Source organism: Pseudopipra pipra, chromosome 5 (assembly GCF_036250125.1).
Source record: "Pseudopipra pipra isolate bDixPip1 chromosome 5, bDixPip1.hap1, whole genome shotgun sequence".
In the NCBI taxonomy this organism is placed as follows: domain Eukaryota; kingdom Metazoa; phylum Chordata; class Aves; order Passeriformes; family Pipridae; genus Pseudopipra; species Pseudopipra pipra.
Genome location: NC_087553.1, coordinates 54108510 through 54128559, shown reverse-complemented (window position 1 = coordinate 54128559; position 20050 = coordinate 54108510). Strand labels below are relative to the sequence as shown.

The 20050-nt window shown below is 37.2% G+C and overlaps 1 protein-coding gene across 10 annotated transcripts in view; it reads left to right on the top strand.

The window, feature by feature from the left end:
* Positions 1-20050, top strand: part of POT1 (protection of telomeres 1) — an 80671-nt gene that overhangs the window by 46034 nt on the left and 14587 nt on the right. For 7 of the 10 annotated variants that reach the window (XM_064656166.1, XM_064656162.1, XM_064656165.1 and 4 more), the window contains 5 exons: positions 3649-3854; positions 4899-5034; positions 7452-7546; positions 9122-9213; positions 11417-11522. In XM_064656166.1, coding sequence (XP_064512236.1) covers positions 3649-3854; positions 4899-5034; positions 7452-7546; positions 9122-9213; positions 11417-11522 — 635 coding nt within the window. Of the gene's footprint in view, positions 1-3648; positions 3855-4898; positions 5035-5899; positions 7547-9121; positions 9214-11416; positions 11523-12533; positions 14452-20050 lie in introns of those variants that run through there. The other 3 variants (XM_064656163.1, XM_064656161.1, XM_064656164.1) reach the window with 2 other exon arrangements.

Sequence of the window (20050 nt, the reverse complement as noted above, 5' to 3'; positions counted from 1 at the left end):
CTTATCACAAAACTTTCCATAAATATTAGAGTCTTTTTTTATATTCTTGACTTGTTATGATCTTTCTTTCTGTTCATTTGAGTCATCTCCTGTTTCACATATTGTTGCCTTCTCTTTGCCACAGAATTAGGACGGACTTTTAACTACATAGATTTCTGATGGTTTAGTAAGCATATTTACTATTACCACCATCCTGCTGCTGTGATAAAACTACTTGCAGTGCTTTTGTAGATATTTAGCTTCTCTTCTCAACTGTGTGCATCAGGTAGAAGCAATCAGTGAAATATAGTGGGACTGTACTTCAGCCTGGATTGAGTAGATTAAGAGGCCCAAGAAGGACACATGATCCTTCTCTCTTACATATTCTTCTGTGGCAGAAGTTGTTTCGTGTTTTAGCGTATGCTGAAGGGCCTGGCTGAACAAAGTTCAGTGCAAGCTTGATCCTTTAAACTTTATCCAGTAAGATGTATATATGCTTAGGGTATAAAATCCTTGTGAGAGATGTATTTTTAATGTTTTTAGACCTTGGCTGGAAGCCTCTTTGTAAATAGCAAAATACCGATATAGATGGATGTAGTTTTATTCACATATCTGCTTTATAGAATTTTCAACCTTTGTGTGTAGCTCAGTTCAAATACAACTCATTTCATTCCTACCTCTGAGGGAAATCTTCAGACAGGCTGTAGAAGCTGGAAGAGTTGTCTGGACAGGTATGTCTGGACAGATGACATGTCGTAGGTTGAAAAAGGCTTTCCTCCTGGAGCTGGAAAGTAGTTAACCCCAGGGGTGGTGTTCTTGGTGTTGAGCCAATCAGTGGCCTTGCGAAATTAGCATATTACACAGACCGAAAAAAAAAGAAGACTGGATAGGTAGCTGGAAGGAGAGGCAGCCATGGCTTGAGACACCACGCGTTAGAGATGAGGGGCCAGCGAGTTCCACTGGGGGCCAAGGCCCCCAGCCCCCGACTGGGACCACGGGAGACCCAGTGTAGTGTTAAAACTGGACCAGGTGCCGTGGCCAAAGGCTGGAGGGAGTTTCTCCACTGCGAGTGGGCAGCAGAAGACGCTGAAGCAATGGCAGAGGCAGCACTGAATAGAGAGCTGTGGCTGAAAGCCAAGAAGATAGCCGGCGAGCAGCAATATGGCACAGAGCCAGACTGGAGAGATGCGGAGATGTCCTGCAGAGAGAAAGCCGGCAACAGAGCAGAGAAAGCTCAGCAGAGACTGTTTTGGGGTAAGACTGAATTACATCCCCAAAACCCTGAGACCTCCTTGGAAGGAGGGGTGGGCTTCCATATTTGAAGGGAGTCCTGAAATGCAACAGCAGCTAGAGAGAGAGAGAGGAGCCGAGAGCTCGCGGGCATCCTGCGAGCTAGACCGGGACGGTCAAACCAAAGAATGCGGGGGAAGTGCCCCCTCCCTCCCACGTTTGCAGCTAAGACGGGACAGAAGAGCTCTGCTAGAACACTTGGGGAAAGAACTGAACTGAAAGCCCCTAAAACATTCTGACCTGGGGAAACTTGACCCCCTCGGGGAAAGGGACTTTGACGGAACACTTTGCCTTCCTTGATATGACTGTGATGAGTTTTGTCCCTGCTTTGCAGTCCACTGGTGAGACCTTCGGTTAGAGCCGAAGGGCAGGGAGGGCTGAGAGAGAGACCCCTGCGTTGTAATGAAGAGAGATTTTTTCCAACTATGACAAATTGGAGCTGCTGCTTTGAAGAGGAAAGATTGTGCTGCCCTGAAAGTAAAAAAGACTTCTTCTTTCCTTCTGGACTTCTATGGAGAGAAGGAGGGATGATCTGTATATATTGTTTTACCATAAGAGATAGTTAGGATTGGTGTGTATATATATCTATATATATTATAGTATTTATTGTGTTAGTAATAAATTTTGATGTAATTCCCCCATGTTGGTAGTTATGCATGTCTGAAAACTTCTCTCACACTGAAGCAAATAGTGGAGAGTTTGAAAATTGGATTTTTGGAGAGTCAAACTACGACACCAGCTATGTTAGGTCCATTGCCTTTACATTTAAATTAGTAATCCAGGAACACAGGCAGAAAGAAAAGTTCATGTGAAGAGCACTATGGTCAGGTTTGGGAAGATCTCTTGTTTGCCAGTTCTGCATTCATTGCAGAAGAATATCAAAGTTTGGTTTCATAGGAAAGAATTTTTCTATTCAGTGGTGAAAGCAGATGCTCTTGGGTTTGAAAGTGAAATCATCAGAATAATCTGCAGAAGCAGGAGTTGATGGCATTTTTTCTTTAGCTCCACTCTAAAGTTTGACACCTACTTTCTTGCAGTGTTTTATGAAATAGCCCATTTTTGCCTTTTTTTTATTGTCCTTTTTGTCACAGTTTATATTCCACCTGAAGCCAGCAGGTCTGTTTTGCTTAGGATAAACATTCTAGTGCTGCTTAATTTGTGTGCCAACTGCTGAGTTTTTGCCTGTTATTGGTAAGTCCCTTAGCCGCTCTCCATGTTTTATCACCAGTCCTGGATAACTGGGGAGGTCTCAGATGTTTGGAGGTTGGACAAAGTGACACTCATCCGCAACAAGGGCTAGAAGGAGGATCTATGGAACTACAGGCCTGTCTGGAGCACAGATCCTATGAGGAATGGCTAAGGGAGCTGGGATTGTTTAGCCTGGAGAAGAGGAGGCTTAGGAGAGACCTTATCACTCTACAGCTACCTGAAAGGAGATTGTAGGCAGGTGAAGGTTGGCCTTTTCTCTCAGGCAGCTAGAGACAGGATGAGAGGAAATGGCCTCAAGTTGCACATGGGGAGGTTTAAGTTGGACATTAAAGAATTTCCTCACAGAAAGGGTAATTAGATACTGGAATGGGCTGCCCAGGGAGGTGGTGGAGTCACTGTCTCTGGAGGTGTTTAAGGAAAGACTGGACATAGCACTTGGTGCCATGGTCTAGTTGACATGCTGGTGTTGGGTCATCTGTTGGACCTGATGATCTCAGAGGTCTTTTCCAACCTTATTCATTCTGTAATTCGGTAATACTGGTAAAAAGTGAATGACCTGCATTATTGCTTCTCTGTGAATGACGAGCGGAAATGCACAAATGATGCACTATAGCAGGACAGGAAAGAAAACTGTGGTGCAGAGTTGCAGATTTTCCCTTTACAGTACTTATGTGAAGCTGTTCTGCTCCTGTCCTTTTTCTTTTTTTTCCCTCTCAGTATATGCGAAGTCAAATAGACTAAAATATAAACCTTGAAATTATATAAGCTTATATCGCCTTTTCTCTCTGAGGAAGTGGTATGCAGTTGTGTGGCCTTTAAGGCCCAGCTGAAGTCACATAAAGCTGATATTATTTGGTCTTCCATGGATACATATATATGTATGTGTATGTGTGTGTGTGTGTGTGTGTTGTGTGTGTGTTTGTGAAGCCATTAGGCTACCTCTGCCTCTAGGTAAGTTGGCACATAATTTAGCGTATTTATTAACATGAAAAGTCATTATGTACTATACAACTCTAAATGTTTAAACTGATAAAACAATGAGGATATTTTTTCTGTATGTACTTTAACGCTTATGACTGTATTCTAATATTTATTTGGAGTAGTGTCATCCTTGTAGATCGGTTTTTAAGGAGAAGCTGTTAGAATTTACTTACCTTGGAAATGTTTTAGGCAAGAAGTTCCAGATGGAGATGTGTTTGACTTTATTTTACAACGCTCTGCCATGACTGCCCCAAACCCAGAATTACACAATTCATCCTGGTATGATTCTGTAATGTGGACTACACAAGACCAGAAGCAAAGGAAAATAGCTATCCATTTCGTAAAGCATGATGAAATGCTTCGACAGCCTGAAGACACCTTGCTTATGATAGAAGGTAAGGTAGATTGCAAATATACCAGTTCTTATGGCAAAATATCTGCTCTGAGGATGTACAAAGTGAAGATATGTTGAAGTTGTATTCTGTGTAAGTAGTGGTGATCCTAAAGGCATCTTCAAAGAAAAGAAAAACTTTCCCGGAACTGTAGGTCACTGTTGTGCAAATAAGAAAGGGTAATCTTTGAAGGTTTCGTAAGATGCTTGTATCTATTTTAAAACTAAACCTATATGTTTATTGTTGATTATGCTAAAATTAACACCTGAATTTATTTTTTTCTGAGTTGTACTTATTGTTTTTTCAGTTCTGATTTAAAAACTCACCGAGTCTTCTAAACAAACCTGGTTTTAGTATTGACATAGAGAAGTTTTGAAAGGCTTCTGGTAATACAAGCCTACAATTAACTTTGTCAGCCTCTGGATGTCAGTGTTGTTTCAGATTAATAGAGTTTCTCTCACTGTGAGTTTTTTTGGTTTGTTGTGGTTTTTATCAGATTTCCTCAGAGAAGCAAAATAGCCACTGATTTTTAAACAAAGCAATTTAGCAAGAATACTATTGAGGAATTTTTTTTATATAATAAAAATAATAAATAATTGCAAAGAGTCCCATTCAGATTTAAAACAAAGTCTTCAATTGTGCTCAACTAATGGTGTGAATAAGCATATATAAGACAGGTGGTCCTTTGTATAGGGGTCAATGACAAAACCCCTTCTGTTTTCTGCCTTGTTTTATAAAATTGCTAGTAAAATCATAGGAGAAATATATATGAAAATGATACTAACTAAATACAACTTCTTGGTTACAGTGATAGCTATGAGGAAGATATTAAGGCATGTGCTTTTATGAATGTCAGTCTTTGATTTTTTATTGAGTCTGTTGTTGAGTAAGAGTGAGAAGGTATTGGGCTATTTTTTGAGGTTTCAATGGTGGATCTCAATTATTATTGAAGGTCCTGAAATCAGTATCTAATCAGCCAAGAAATACGAGTTGTTTGATTTATTTGTGATTACAGTTTAAGAAGCCATGTTTTTCTATTTTTAATAGGTGGAACACTGAAAGAAGTCTGGAAGCTTACAAAAAGGTTTAAGTGTGTTATTCCTGTGAGATCCACAGAAGTTGATCTGGAATTATTAGATCTTTCAGCTCCTTTTCTTTTACAAGGGAATGTAAAATATTATGGGTAGGTTAAAAGTATTTGTTGATGTTTCAATAGTTACAGTAATAGATACCATTTTCTTCAGTAATTCAATCTGCAGTGCTTAAGGCATAACTTACCCAAAGATTCTTTGATGCAAAATACATAACATGATGTGCAGTACCTAGTACCTAAGTACCTTAATCTACCTCTTTTAGTCCAGGTCTTCCATTTTGTCGTCTCACTTAAAGTCAAAACACATGTTGCTTTTAAAACTGTATGCTGGGTTGGGTTTTTTTATATATTAACAATATAGCAGATAATATTTAAATAGAGACCCAGAAAATTATGTAAGGCTGTCAATCTACATCTCATTCTCTCTCATTCTTAGTGTTGGGAAAGCTTGGGTTTTGGAAGAAGTAAGGGATTTTGGACAGCCTATCCTTACTATTTGTCATTTATTGTGATCCTCAGCACTGCAAAGTGCCTTACCTATTTGTGGATGTCATTCACTGTAGAGACGACTTAACAGGTTCTGAATTCCACAGTTCCAAGGCTGTGGAATACAGTACATACATCTCAGTGTGGTATCTGTGATCTGCTCAATGAGCGCCAGCAGCAGTGTGTTCTCCCAGTACTGCCCAGCAGCATGCAGTTACTGAGCTCAGAAATACCAGTTACTTCATGCAAGCTATTGAGTCCTCTCTCTCAGCAGTCCTAGTAAGTTCAAGCAGAGCACAGTGCAGTGGGGCACTACGTCGGGTCTGTAGACAGTAAAAAAAATTTCCGTGCAGAAATATTGCATGTTTCATGTGAACCCTAAAGTGTCCCGTAAGGGCCATCCATAAAATGAATACAGGTTAGTATTTCTCTTTGTCATATATTGTTTTCCCCTTTACAGCCTTTACAGATATGGCTGTCTACAGCTTTTTTAAATAAAGGCAGTACGTGGGTACTCCTACTGGGACAGGATCTTCACCAATACAAAGTATTTCCCCTTGCACTTTCATAATCCATATATTTCCCCAGCTACACACAACTCACCTTCAGATGATGTTCTCTCTTCAAATGGCTGGATTGTAAAAGTAAATGCTTTATAAGATATTTCATGATTGTTTATAGGATATTGAGGAAGGAACCTCACAAGGATGCTGACATTTCAGAATGATATTTCATGTGCTTTTTTTATCAGTGGCATATACTTAGCAAAGTCTAAAAAAGATTCTGTATAGTAGAATGAATTTATATGTGTGTGCATGAGCATGTATATTCATTCGTGTATATATATAAATAGACATACTTGCAAAATTCACAGCTAAGTTACTTTATTGGAGTTTGAATGGGTTTTTTAAAGGAAAAAAGTGACTTAGCTGAGCTTGACTTTATATCACTGAAGCACAAGTAGTTCTATTGATTTTTATGACATACTTTGCATATAATTCTAAAATATAATAAATGTTTATTTCAAGTTCTAACTGTAATATAGTAGCAGAGCAGCTTATTTGGAAGAATAGTTGTTTTTTAATTTTATTCCTTGAGGGAAATGGAAACAGTTCTTCAATATTTTCGTCCACTTGCAGCGTTTGCTATGTCACGTGTAAAATTTATAATTATTGGTGTAAATACACCAGTAATAAAATAGATTGTTCTAATAACTCATAGTTAATATTCTCAACATAGGCAAAGCCAAATTTCTCCTCAAACCCTGTTGTGGTTTTAGAGTTTGCTACAAGTTCAGATTCATTCCTGCTTCTGCAAAGCGAGAAGTAGTGAATATGAATATATGTTTAGCAATGTAGTGATCTTGGAATCATAGAATGGTTTGGGTTGGAAGGGACCTTTGAAGATCATCTAATCCAGGCACCCCCTGGGAAGGGACACCTTCTACTAAACATGGTTTCTCACCTCCGTCTATCCTGGACTTGAATAATTCCAGGGATGGGGCATCCACAGTGTTTCTGGATAACCTGTCCCAGTGCCTCACCACCCTCATTGTAAAGTATTTCTTCCTTCTGTACAATCTAAATTTACCCTCTTTCAGTTTAAAACTGTTGCTCCTTGTCCTGTCACTATAGGCCCTGGTTAAAAGTCTCTCTCTGTCTTTATAATATAAGCCCTTTCTATATATTGAAAGGCCGCAATAGGGTCTTTCCGGAGCCTTCTATTTTCCAGGCTGAACAACCCCAGCTCTCTCAGCCTTGATGTGCAGTTTTACTCCTGTCTATTCATGGAGTTGGTCTTTTCCAGATTTATTTCTTCTCAGGGATATTTCAGAAACAGCATTAAGGGTTGATGTGGTCTAAAGCTGGTGTGTCTGGTAAAATAGTTATTTTAAGCAGCAACAGAAATACTTTTGCACTCCCACTGTGTAAGAAAATCAGAATTTTTTTTTCTATGCAGAAAGCTTCTAGTATAAATAGATAAGTGTTTGGTTAGTCTCAATATCTTATTTTAAATGGTAGGTGCAAGCAGTGTTCAGCTCCAAAGCCTATCGAGAGTCTAAGTTCCATGGCAGCAGAAGAGCGACCATCATGGGACCCAACTGAAATAGCACAAGGTCAGCTGACATGATACGGTGCTGATATACCTTGATTCTGAAGTGTTTATGTGAAATAGTTTTGTTTGCAGTTCTGGGCTGCAGTTTTTTACAGAAAGCATGTAATTTATGGTCACATTGAATATAATGCTGTAAAACTTATTCACCTTTTACCAGTAGAAATAACATATTTACTTTTGAAACTGTTGCAGTATGAATTAAAGGATTTTATATGTTGACTGATTTCTTTTACCGTAAGTATCAGCAGTAACACCTATCATAGTACAGATGTCATGAATTTTTGGTTGCAGGTTGTTAAACTGTGTATATACTTGCAGTCCTAGAAGTTAGTCTTGCTTTTCCTTTTGAAGATACAGTTTTTCTGACCTGAACTAAAGAGAGTCTTAGTTAATGACTCGTAAAAGTTAGACTTTTATCTTCTGTAAGCCTTAAGCTAAGCATATTCCAGAGAGTCTGTAAGAAGTAATATTCAAATTAAAGGCACTATACCACAATATTTATGTGTGTTCCATGCTTCGTGTGTTCCTTGTGTTACTATATGCAGTCAATATGTTAAAAAGCTGGAAGTGGAGCTTAAAGTTTTACAACACATTAGGGAAAGAGAATGTTTTTATATTTATTGATTCATATTCTAACATATTGTCAGAATATCTAGCAGTACATAAGTTTGGTAAAGATTTTATAAAAGAAAAAATAAGTGAAAGAAAGCAATAAAGTGATTCTGTTAAATAAGCTGTTATAATTGTATTCTATTATATAAATGTAAAGTAATATATAACTGGCAGTGATTGACATTTAATTCTCAAAGTGAAACCAGTATTGATTAATGCCTCCTGAAATTTACACTATTTTATATATATTATTCTTCTATCATTTGTGTTTTCAGACTAAATTACAACCTACAAGTATATCAGATCAGTTGAACATAAAATGACTACCAGTTTAAATAGGTGTACCCAGAAAAGACTGATACAGAGTTGTAGGAACTCTGTATGTTTAAGTTATTTAATGTTTGCAGCATAACAGTTACTGCTGCCAGTGAGAGAGACTATAATCGTTTACTCTAAGCTGGAATACTTTCAGAACTGTCAGCAAAGTTTTTGTTTCTGAATAAAACCACCTAGTAGCTTTTCCGATATCATATGAAACAAATTTTTTTCCTCAGAAGATAGTTTTCAGGTGGAATGCATTCTTATTATCACTGAATTAAGAGCACCTCTCTTTTAATCTCCCTTGGATAAAAAAAACAGGAGTAGGAGAATCCTACGAAGGTAGGATCTAAGATCCAAGCAAATGCTAGCTTTTGTTTACTAGTATGAGAATACATACTTAAAAATCTTTATGCATTTTTATAGGCTCATCTATTACAGTGTTTACAGGCAAATTGCAATGTGGTCTTAAAATACAAATGACATTTTGCTGTTCACAGCCACTATGTTTTGGTCTGTCAATTTATACTTTTAATGAGACTATTCAAAATCTGTTACCTATAAAGGAGGGATGTTGTTAACTTGAGTTGTTATAGTTTGTCTTGTGTATTCACTCCAAGAAACATAAATTATTTTTTTTCTTCAGTTTTAGGTATTGAACTTCTTCAGTATGTTTTTATTATGAAGTTTACTCTGGTTGATGGAACAGGAGCACTAAATGCATACCTTTTTGATTATGTAAGTAGATCTAGGTAAAGGTAGACTCTACAGATTATGTGGGTTTGGTTTTGATTTGTTCTTAAAATAGCAAATGTACATACACAAATATTCATTATATGTTACCTGAAGTGGTTTTTTGGGGACAGTTAACAATGCTGTAATGTTGGTAATACTGTACAGAGTGTAGAATATTAAAGCATAAAGACAAAATGGAAGCTTGTAGATAGATTATTTGGTATTTCCATAGACTTTTCTACGCTCTAATGGCTGAATTTCTTTATTATTGGCAATGTTAAATTATGCAGCCTGAATGCTGTGTGAATGATGACAGTGTTTCAGGATTTATGCAGGTAACTTCTGGATTAGTTTAAAATCTCATTACCTCTTTTTTAAACTCTCAGTAGAATCTTTCTATTCAGTAATGCTTGATTTTTATTTTGTTTCATATGACCACGAGGTAAAGGGGCCTTCCTTCTCTAGGCAGAACTCTACTACATCTGTACGGATATTTGTCTTTTATTTCAGAAGCAGTTTATTCAACTACTTTATTAATCTTAGAATTAACCTATCTTCAGTTTTCTGTGGAGCTACTTAAGACCATTCCTGCTACCTGAGACACTGAAGAATGGACACACTACAATTTGGGTGTGACAAAATGGGACAGAAAAAGAATTTAGTGGGGTTTTTTTCTGTGCTGCAATACTGTTTAATGTGTATATATCTGCATATTTTCCACCATTATACTAAATGACTTTGAATGGGACTTTGAAGAGAATACTTTTCCTTGTTTAATTTTAAGACTGTAAGTAAAAGTAATATCAGGGAAAACATAAGCATGTTTTCTTAAAATACACCTCCTTTGCTGTATTAACAGCAAAGGAGGTCAAAAACTGCAATCACCATTTCAGGTAGTCATCGTTTCCTTCTACTGACCTTTTTCCTTTTTATATTGAGAAACCAAACTGCAAAAGGAAGGTGGGGGGAAAGATTTTAAACCATCTCTTGATGCAGAATTCAAAAAATTTCTACTTCAGGGTGGCTCACATTCTTATCAGATACTTCTCAGAACTACAGTTTAGCTGCAGGAAAAAAACGCAATTTCCTCTGCAGTGCCAGCTGCTCGTATTCTTGCTGAAAGGACTTCAAAGACAAACCAATACCTCCCAAGCCTAAACTCCAGTCCTTTAGCACCACCTAAGAAGGAACTGGGCTGCTTTGAAGTGCAGCTGTACACTAGCTTCCAGTTGCACTTCTGTAGGAATACACTCAGTTCTTTTATTTCCTCCTCTCTTTATAGGAGAAGTCAGTGAAGGAAAAAATAGAAAAGTTTTGTAGTGAGAAGAATTGAAAGAGTGAAAGGAAAAAGCAGTTGTCTGTGTCAGTTTTGCTGCTGGATTGTCTGCTAACTTCTGATCAGTGCCATTAAACATATCATACAAAAATTATACAAAGGGAAAATTATTCTGTATTTGTATCTTTTAACAAAAACAACAAATTGCCATCAAAAACCTTAGCTCACTCTGAGAACTTATAAAATTATGAGCCTTTAGAGATACTAAATCTGGTGACAAACTTGGAAAGAATAAAATTGGAGTTTTGTCAGTCATACTTACTGCATGTGGTTTAATAATACACAGAAAATGTTTATTTAATGTTTTAATGTTCCATTCTTTATTTGATGTCTCCATTCAGAAATGTACCCCACAGGTATAAGCCTTCTTTCGTAGTTTCTGAAACTGTCAAAAAGTGGAACTCACGCTAAGGGAGCTTTACTGGTATGAAGCCAGGTTGCAGTGCCCCTTGTTTTCAAGTGACTTTAGTCCTCTGAATATGTTCTACTCACTGCAGTGAGGGACTGTTGAGGGGACTGGCCATCCTCTCCAGCTGTAACATTGTCTGATTATAGAGATTTATGAGAAATATCCACCAGTTATGTATAGAGACCTACATGTGTGCTGTCAGGGTGGCTGTAATTCCTGAATACTCTGTACTTAAATACAGACTATTAATTTTTTATAATAATTTTTTTATTAATACACTGTACTGAAATGCAGACTATTAATTTTTTCAGTTTGGTTTTTTCTGTATCTGAACAGTTTTTGAAATTAGATTATTCTTATGTTACCTAATTTTAAGCTGCTAAAAGAACATACAGTCAAGGTCCTGGCTAATGATTTCTGACCCCTCTTTCAACACCTCATACTTATCTGTTCTCTTCCAGGAAAAGTTTTTCCAAATTCCTGCCTCTGAAATCCTAACTAACAATTTTCTTCAGAAAAAGATGCAGATGACCATGAATATGCTCTGTCCTCCAGGAAGAAAATTAGGTCAGTTTGCCGTTATTTTTAAAGGGAGGTGAGGTGGGAAGAGAAGGGATCCTTCAGTCTGCTACTGTATATGCAAAGTCTTAGAATTCAACTTATGCACAGGCAAAACTCAGAACAGAGAAATGCTGGAGTCTGTAAGCAGAGTTCCAATTAATTTGTTCTGATACATTTCTTTAATATTGGAACTCCCTTTGAGAAAGAAAAATAATGAGTCAGTAAATTCTCATGTAGTGTGCAGTGATGTGTGAATACAGTCATGCCTGTGCAGGCACTAACATGTCATTTGTATTCATATGGAAGTTAACTAGAACAGCCTCTTACTGAATGTTGCAGCACGTTAGGGAAGGCTGAAAGGAAATTCAGTGTATGGCATGTGCTTTGGGTGATGTTCTGCTTTCCACTGCACATGTTGATTTAGACCATCCCTTACTACAGGAAACATCCATGGAAATTGAGCAAATACTTAATCCGAATCCATTCACAGAGCTTTTTGTGCAGTGTTTGTGTTATGAGAGAAAGTGGCTCTGCCTGAGCTACACATGTCCAAGGTAGCTGGTTATGTGGTGCAGCTCCGACCTCCGGAGCGTACTCCCAGTACACAGCTGGCAGTGACCACTGCAGCCATGCTGCAATCTTTACCCTGTTGTAAAGATTGTAAAGGATTTTCCCTTTGTGACCAGTGAAATTGTCTCACTGAGACACAGGGAGATTAATTTTTATTATTGGAAAGTCTTTACATATATATTACATACTGTGGTACAACTGTTGGGTCCAAGTGTTTTGGGAGTTGCTGGGACAGGGAGGACAAGTCATGAAAGACTGTCACTGAACGCCATTTCAGATATTGCTGAAAACTTTGGAGATACCAATTGGAATGTCAAAGTTAGTAATTAATTTTTCTTTCTGTTAACTATTGTATGCATTTAGATATCATAGTTAAGATCCTGCTCAAGTTGTCTCTTATAAGAGTTAGAAATGAGTATTGAACAGTAATTTGGGTTTTGTTGGTAGGTGACTTGCCATGGCTGGAATGCTTCATCAAGTCCTATAATGTCAGAGATGCGATGAAACATCAAGTTTGTTACCAAATTTTTGACACTACAGTTGCTGAAGATGTTGTATAGTCATGTGTTGCTACTAAGAAGTAAGCCAGTAAGGAATTTTTGGGGGTGGTTGGGATCACAGGCTGTATTAAAAGAAATCTTTGTTCCTTTCTCAGAAATTCAAGCTGTGTGTATGAATTTTTAGTTTGTGTATGAATATGAATGGGAATTATGCTTTGATGTATTTACATACAGCTTTGTGATGCGAGGGCAAGTGGAGGTGCTAAGCTTTTCACTGGAAGCTGCTTGGCTCAGGTTGATGGAAGCAATCTAGTACTCATCTATCCTTCAAAAAGGCAGTCTTGAGGTTACTGTAAACTGATGAGTTTTACTTGGAAAATCTAGTCAGAATTATGCTTCTTGTTATTTTTGTATAATGTCAGCAAAGATAGAAGGAGCTTTTCAGTAAACTCTTTCAGATTACTTTGTGCAAGCCTCTGTAACTGTTCTCAGCCAGTTTGACAGGGAGATTGTTGGTTTTTAGAGACTTCTTTGATTTTGCACTGATGCGTACATTTAGACAGAACTCATCCTCTTAAAAATACTGAGGTAACTGCTACTTATACCAGTTACTATAGATTCTGATGGGGTTATGAGCATAACCATGTAATGATTATCACTAAAATTAAAGTCAAGTCATGAAAGTAAGGTAGTATAAAATTGTTAAATGAATATTGACATTTGGTAGATGGTGTAATGACTTTTAGGGTGGCCCTGTTGGGTACCAAAGTTGGTAGCATGCTTATTAGCTGGGTCTGTGTTTTCAAAGGCTCTCATGTATCTGGCTAAATGTACTGTCAGACTGCACTGCCTAGATCTGCCTTTTCCATCTTACGTAATCAGATTGTATGACTAAATTTAGAGATACAGAATTGATCGAGTGCTATCAAGGATTGAAAATTCTACGGGACTAGAAAAGTGACTTGGTTGTTTTCCTTTGCGTTCAGAAGTCCATAGAACAAATTCAGGACATTTTTCTCCATGGATTTTTACATTAATAATCCATGGAGAAAAATGTCAAATCAGATGCTTTCCGCCAGAGCAAAATTACTTAATACTTAAACAGCTGTTTTTAATGAAGTTCAGGAGCAAGATGGAATATCTATTTGTAAGTAGATTATTATTTTGATAGTAGATGACTTTTTTTTTTTTTCCTTTTTCAGGGATGTTTAGTAGATTATGCAATTTGTCATTTAAAATTTCATCAAATATTTTCTGATAATTTTCTGATTTCTGATAATTTTCTCTAAAAAATTATATTGGGTTTATATGTTGTGAGCCAGGAGATTGTTCCTTACTGATTGGTGTATAGGCAGAACCAATATTAAAAGTGGTTAGTGGATATCTCCTTTAAAAATCCTGAAAAATAAAACAACTTTGGACTTGAACAAGCAGTTTGTAGAGTCTACAGAGTTATGAAGGTTCACCTGAATATTTGAATAAATGTATCAACAAAAATAGTTACAGCAAGTTACTAAATGATTATTATAAAACTTTGGACGCTGGCCGCATCCAGATAACTTCAGAAGCTACGGGTTAAATTAAAGGCAATATTTTTTGCTTTTATTGTATATAGTGTATGAAAACAAGAATTTTTATTTTTCTATTTTTGTTAACTCTGAAAGCTATTGGTATTGTACATTTTTTCTAAATAAATCTTTGTAAAGTAATAAATGAGAATATGTTTTGAATTTTGGTGCAAAATCAATATCACCATGTACCTCGTCTGAGATCCGTGCCTGAAAACTCTGCATATGCATCACATGATTTTTTTACTGTTGAACATTGTATTAAAATGCTTAATAAAGATATCTCCAAATATTAAATTTTTTTGTACTTGACTTTTCGTTACTAGTTCGTAACTGTGAAAACTTTATCATCAGTAGCCATCATCTAACCAAATGCTCTAAATGAATGTTTATGTAGTTCGTTGGATTGAAAAGTACACATTTAATTATCTTTCTAATTAACAGTTGAAAATTATATATTTGGCAATACTAAAGATCACTGTATAGAAAGGAATTAATGCACAGACATTGAAAAAGATCTATGTTTCATTGGTAGCCTTTGTATGGAGCAATGGAAGTCACTGAGATGGGACTCGGACCTTAGTTCCCTATCCTGGTCAGCGCTGAGACCTGTGAATATTTGACTGAGGGGTGGAAATCCTGAGATTCTTTGTCCTTAATTTGCAGCACTGACAGGCTACGGTTTTGAAAGCTGAGTATCTCAGGCAGCAATGACTTTTAGCCATTGCTAGCAATCTCCTTAATTACAAAAAAAAAGTCACATTTCCTTTGGTGAGTTTCTTGACCAGGTATATGATTTCAGTTTCTAAAGACACTCAAAAGTTGAACCAATAGATCAGGTTAATACTGATATACTAAGGTCCAGTGAAAACTCCAGGCATATGTTCCTGGTTTCTCATCTTCTTTCTCCCTCCACATGCATCCCAGCATATAGGGTAACTGAATCAAAATCTCAGCTTCTTACTAGAAATGGCAAATATGCATGGAATATGAAGTCTATCTCACACAGCAAAATCATCACAGGCAAGGGGGAAGAATATCTGATTGTAAACGAGAAGCTGGGAGGGAAAATAAAAAAATTTGAAAGACCAATAAAGGAACATTAACCCATACCCTGTTCCAATTACACAGGTAAGTGCAGAGAAATTGATAAAATTGTATTTAAAAAAAAAAGGATTTTCAGAAACAGAAAGGAAAAAATAAATTTGGAATAGTGTTTTTAGGGGTGCCTGTGCAATTGGGCTCCTTGAAGTCGGTATTTTAAGGGGGGTTAAAAGCTTAAGATTGGAAGTCTTTCCAAAGTCAGCTGAATTTAAGCTCCTGGATGTGTCAGACTCTCAAAATTCCAATTGAAAAGACAGAATGTAAATAAATAAGAGACTGCAGAAACAAGGAGGCATTCCTGGTAGGTTACCTGCTGTTCAGTGGAGATTGAACTTTCTCATCAGTTTCTGCAGTTATGGGATCCAGAAATTTACAGACAAGGCTTTGAAATGCTTAAATACTAATCCATTGGCTACTGAGCAGCAGGAAGCAGGATTGCAAGATCAGTAGAGCCCACAGGCTACAAGCTGAGGTTTGCAACAGAAGGAAGAGAGTTTATTGTCTTAAAAGGGATGAGTGCTTAGCTCTTCAATACCAGTGTTTTAGGTCACAAAAATTTATGCACATTAAGTCACTTTTTGGCCAAAGCCAAATGTGAAACTGGCAGGAACTGGGGTACTGCAGTAAGGGGCAAGGCTAAATACTGAAATGGAATTGTGAAAAAATTAAGCAAATATACATGCTCAAGTTCTTCAGGTGGAATGGGAGCACTGCAGAAAATTTTATTCAGTAGAGGAGAGAAAAAAAATTCAAATAAGAATTTACTTCAGATAAGCATTATTCAAACTGTACTGAACAGTGAATGTTAAGAATTGGAAACAAAAAAAATTGTTCAGCAGAAGATGAAGAGAGAAGGAAAGAACACTGTAATAAAGGCAAAAAGAGGTAGTAGAGACTCTTTATGAGACAATTTGCTGCCATTCCTGTTCACAGCATTTCCTATACATGAAATTCCCAATGAGAACTATGGTTTGTGGAAATATTCATCTAATGAAGGATAACCAGATCCAAAGTGCTTGAAAAATATAGAGCAGAATTAGGCTCTAATTCATATTTGTAGTAAAGTTATGGATGGACTTTACCCCAGAACAATCTGCTACAATGTGTTTTTCCTTCTTGTTTTCTGCTGCAACATAAATGCCTACAGAGGTATCTCCTTAAAACTGCTGTTCTGTTACCATTTCTCTGCATATACTGAGCAGAAACTGTTCTATTAAACACAAAGCTTTAAGCACGAATTTGTTCTATACCTTTTACTGTGTGTGTGTACACCTGTGAACTGACACTGTTAAAATACAGTTTTGTGACGTACAAGCTGCACTTTTAGAATTGAGTGTGTATTTAGTTGTAATTTCAAAAGCCAGCTATCAGGTAGCTCTGATTTATGGAGCTGTTACTTTACTGAAAGGAATTCTCTGGATGATGCCAGTTTATAAATGCAGCTTGAATTTTGTGGCTAAAAGAGCAGCAAAACTGAAACTGAAAGCTGCTGCTGGAACAGATTTAACTACAGATTTTATTTCTTTCTTCAGTCTACAAATGAGCCATTAAGCAACTCAAAGCCCCTCTGAAGCAAAGTTTGAAATGACAAATGTGATCAGTTACTGGCAGGGTGTGTATTTACCAGAAGGGCTCTTTATTGTTTTTAATGGGAGTGGGTAAGGGGCTTGCCCCAGACAGCAGTCTTTAGTGCTGCTCTTCTGTAATACGTTCATTTGATGCTCCATCATGGGGGATACTCTTTTCCTAATACATTTACTGGGCTAAAGATATGAAATCCTATTAATAAAAATGAAACTGTTGCAGTGATTGAGTTTGACATAAGCCCACAATATAAGGAGATGTCAAAGACCATCTAGAGATGCTGCCCTTTGGTTTTCCTTTCTGCCGAGGTACCCTCATACCTGTAGTGGTGTGCGTAAGGTCTCGCTGCCCAGAAAACTGCAGTTGTCTTAAAGGGTTGTCTTAAAGCAGCTTCCATTTGCTGTTTTGTCAAGAGTAAACCAAATAGCCTTAAAAGTAAGGAGAAAGTGAAGAATTGCTTTTCCCCTACATTTGTTAGCAATGTGCTATGGCTTGGGTCCTTCAGCAGGAAAAAGAAGCAGAAAAAGCTTGAAAAGTTTCATTTGAAGGGATGAGAAAGGTAAGAAGTTATATGTGAAAGAACAGTTCAGATTGAGGAATGAACCTTACATATGTAACATTGCACTTCTATAAATCAGATGTTGTACCTTGAAAATCCTGATGCAGATCTGTTGACTGCTATGCTCTGTATGATTTGATATATTTATGATCTGATAATGAATAACTTTTTGAATGTTATTCCAATCTGTTGTGATTAACTAGAGTAATTCACAATTATATTTCTAAACAAGTTTAATTCCTCTCAATCCACATACTGGAAATTGGTTTTATCTGAGCTGAGAGAGGTCAGTTTGTTTTTCCTTTAAAATCTCTGGGAAAAAAAAATTGGCAAAATCACAATATTTGTCATTCACCGAGTGCCGTGGCCTGCTCACATCAAATCATTTTTTCTGGCAAGAATGATATTCCACAATGATACCATGTAACTGTATCTTTTCACAGTAAGCTTACCAAGGCATTGTAAAAATAGCAGTGGTTTTCAAAGCTCATTTAGCTCTTCTGTAAGGCCTGGAAAAATGCGAACATCTTTGGCCTACTTTTCAGTCTGGGTAAAGAGGGAGCTGATCTGATGTGATGGAGCAGGGAATCCTGAATTCCTTTCTTAGTGGCTCTGGCCAAGGTACTCAAGCCTCATTTTAAATATTGAGGTCATTGGCTAATATGTGTCAGGAAAGCATAGAACTGTACCAAATACTCCTGTCAAGAACATGTGCAACAAGGCAAATCAGAATTAGAAGTCAATTCAAATTGAAACTGACAGAAGGAAAAATGTGACTGTGGTATATTCTGCTTTTGGTAATTCAGCTTTGGTAAAGAATCTTGGTCTGAACCTTAAACCAAATAGTAAATAAAAACATCATCTGATGAAAAGCACAATTAAACTACTTGCTCAAATAGAGCAGAGACCCCAGAAGAGGCACTGTATTTAAAAGTGCTTTTTTTCTTTTGGATACCATACAAGAACTTTATACATAGCATAACTTAGAGATATATATATAACAAATTCACAGGCAACAACTGCATGTATTCAGTATGTATTCAACCATAATTATATGTGTAGTGTCTTATCTTGTGCACTGCAAATAATATATGCATCTCTGAGAACCATACCTTTATTGAGATAAGAGTATTGGAGTGCACTATCCAAGGGACTCATCAAAGCTGAGTCCAGATTCCAAACCTGACAGCTGTCAGTGATGGATGAATCTGCACCTAAGAATTCCAGTGAACAAACTGGCAAGCCCCAGCCCCAACTGGAACACCATGTAGCGTGCCATGACCCAAAAGGAGGAGCTCATCTGGCTCTGCAACATCTGCACTTCCCAGCTTCAAGAGGGACATCACATTGCTGTCACCTCCTCTATAATTTCCATCCTTAGTAAATCATCTATCCAGCTTTGAGTGTCTGTGCCTTTGTTATCGAGATCCCAAAAGAACTGGCACCTCTTTGGTGTAAAACCATCGATTTTCAAACCACATATCAATACTCTCCTGTTGGTCCTCAAATTCATTCATAAAGGTTGAATATTAAAAAATGCAGCAGTTGGTCTAGACCAAAAGGAGAGCACTGACAAGTTTAAAACAGAAGCAGCAGATTAAATCACTTTACAATAGCTGTGTCTAAACAGTTGCAAAACATATAGACGAGTGTGCATGGAGACAGTTTGTACTGTAGTAATATAGCCCCTTAATTCCTCCTTTTTCATTTGTGCCTAATTCCAGGGTTTATTTTGTTGTAAAAGAAATTTCTTCTTGGTGAAAAAATTACTTTTATCCAATTTTTCCTGGTCAAAAAATTACATTTCCTAACTTCATGTAGGGAGTAGAGAAAAACAATTGCCAATTGGCACTTTTTGAATGTTGATAAGCTTATTTTTTAAGAAGACTATAGAGAATTAGGTGTCGTAGCAGACAGGATCAGTAGTAATAGATATATTTTCTATCAGTACCCCAATACCCCAGTACACCACCATATTTCATCGCAGCCTGTAGTAGGGGGATGGGCTACATGCAGTATTCTCACTGCAGGTAAGTGAAACTTAGTCTCAACAATGTTATGACTTAGTAGTATTTTCTTAAATTTACGTCAAGCCAGGAATGGACCAGCGCTTTCTGACTCCCACATTAATGTCCTGGCTGAAAGAACAAGTGGTTTGCCCCTGTCTCACACTACACTGTTAAAATTAAAAAAAAACCCTAAGGAAAAGAAAACAACACAAAACCAATCAAACAAAAAAACCACTATCAAAGTTGGAGGGTTTCTTTCAAAGTAGTTGGAGTGGTGGATGTGCATAAGGCATAGAGGTACAGTCCTGCAAATGGCACCTGAAAACACTTTAGCAGTCTGCCTGGTGCTATTTCTCAGTAGAGACTGGAGACGTGTGAAAATGAGAGAGAAATTTTTTATTCAGACAGATTTTATCAGAGCACATTTCCTGATAGCCTAGCCCCCCTACCTGGAAGACATGTCCCACTCTACTCTGCACTGATGCAACCTCACCTTGAATATTGTGTGCAGTTTTGATCACCACAATATCAGAAAGATATTAAGCTATTGGAAAGCGTCCAAAGGAGGGCAACAAAGATGGTGAAGGGGCCTTGAGGGGAAGCCATATGAAGAGCAGGTGAGGTCACTTGGTCTGTTCAG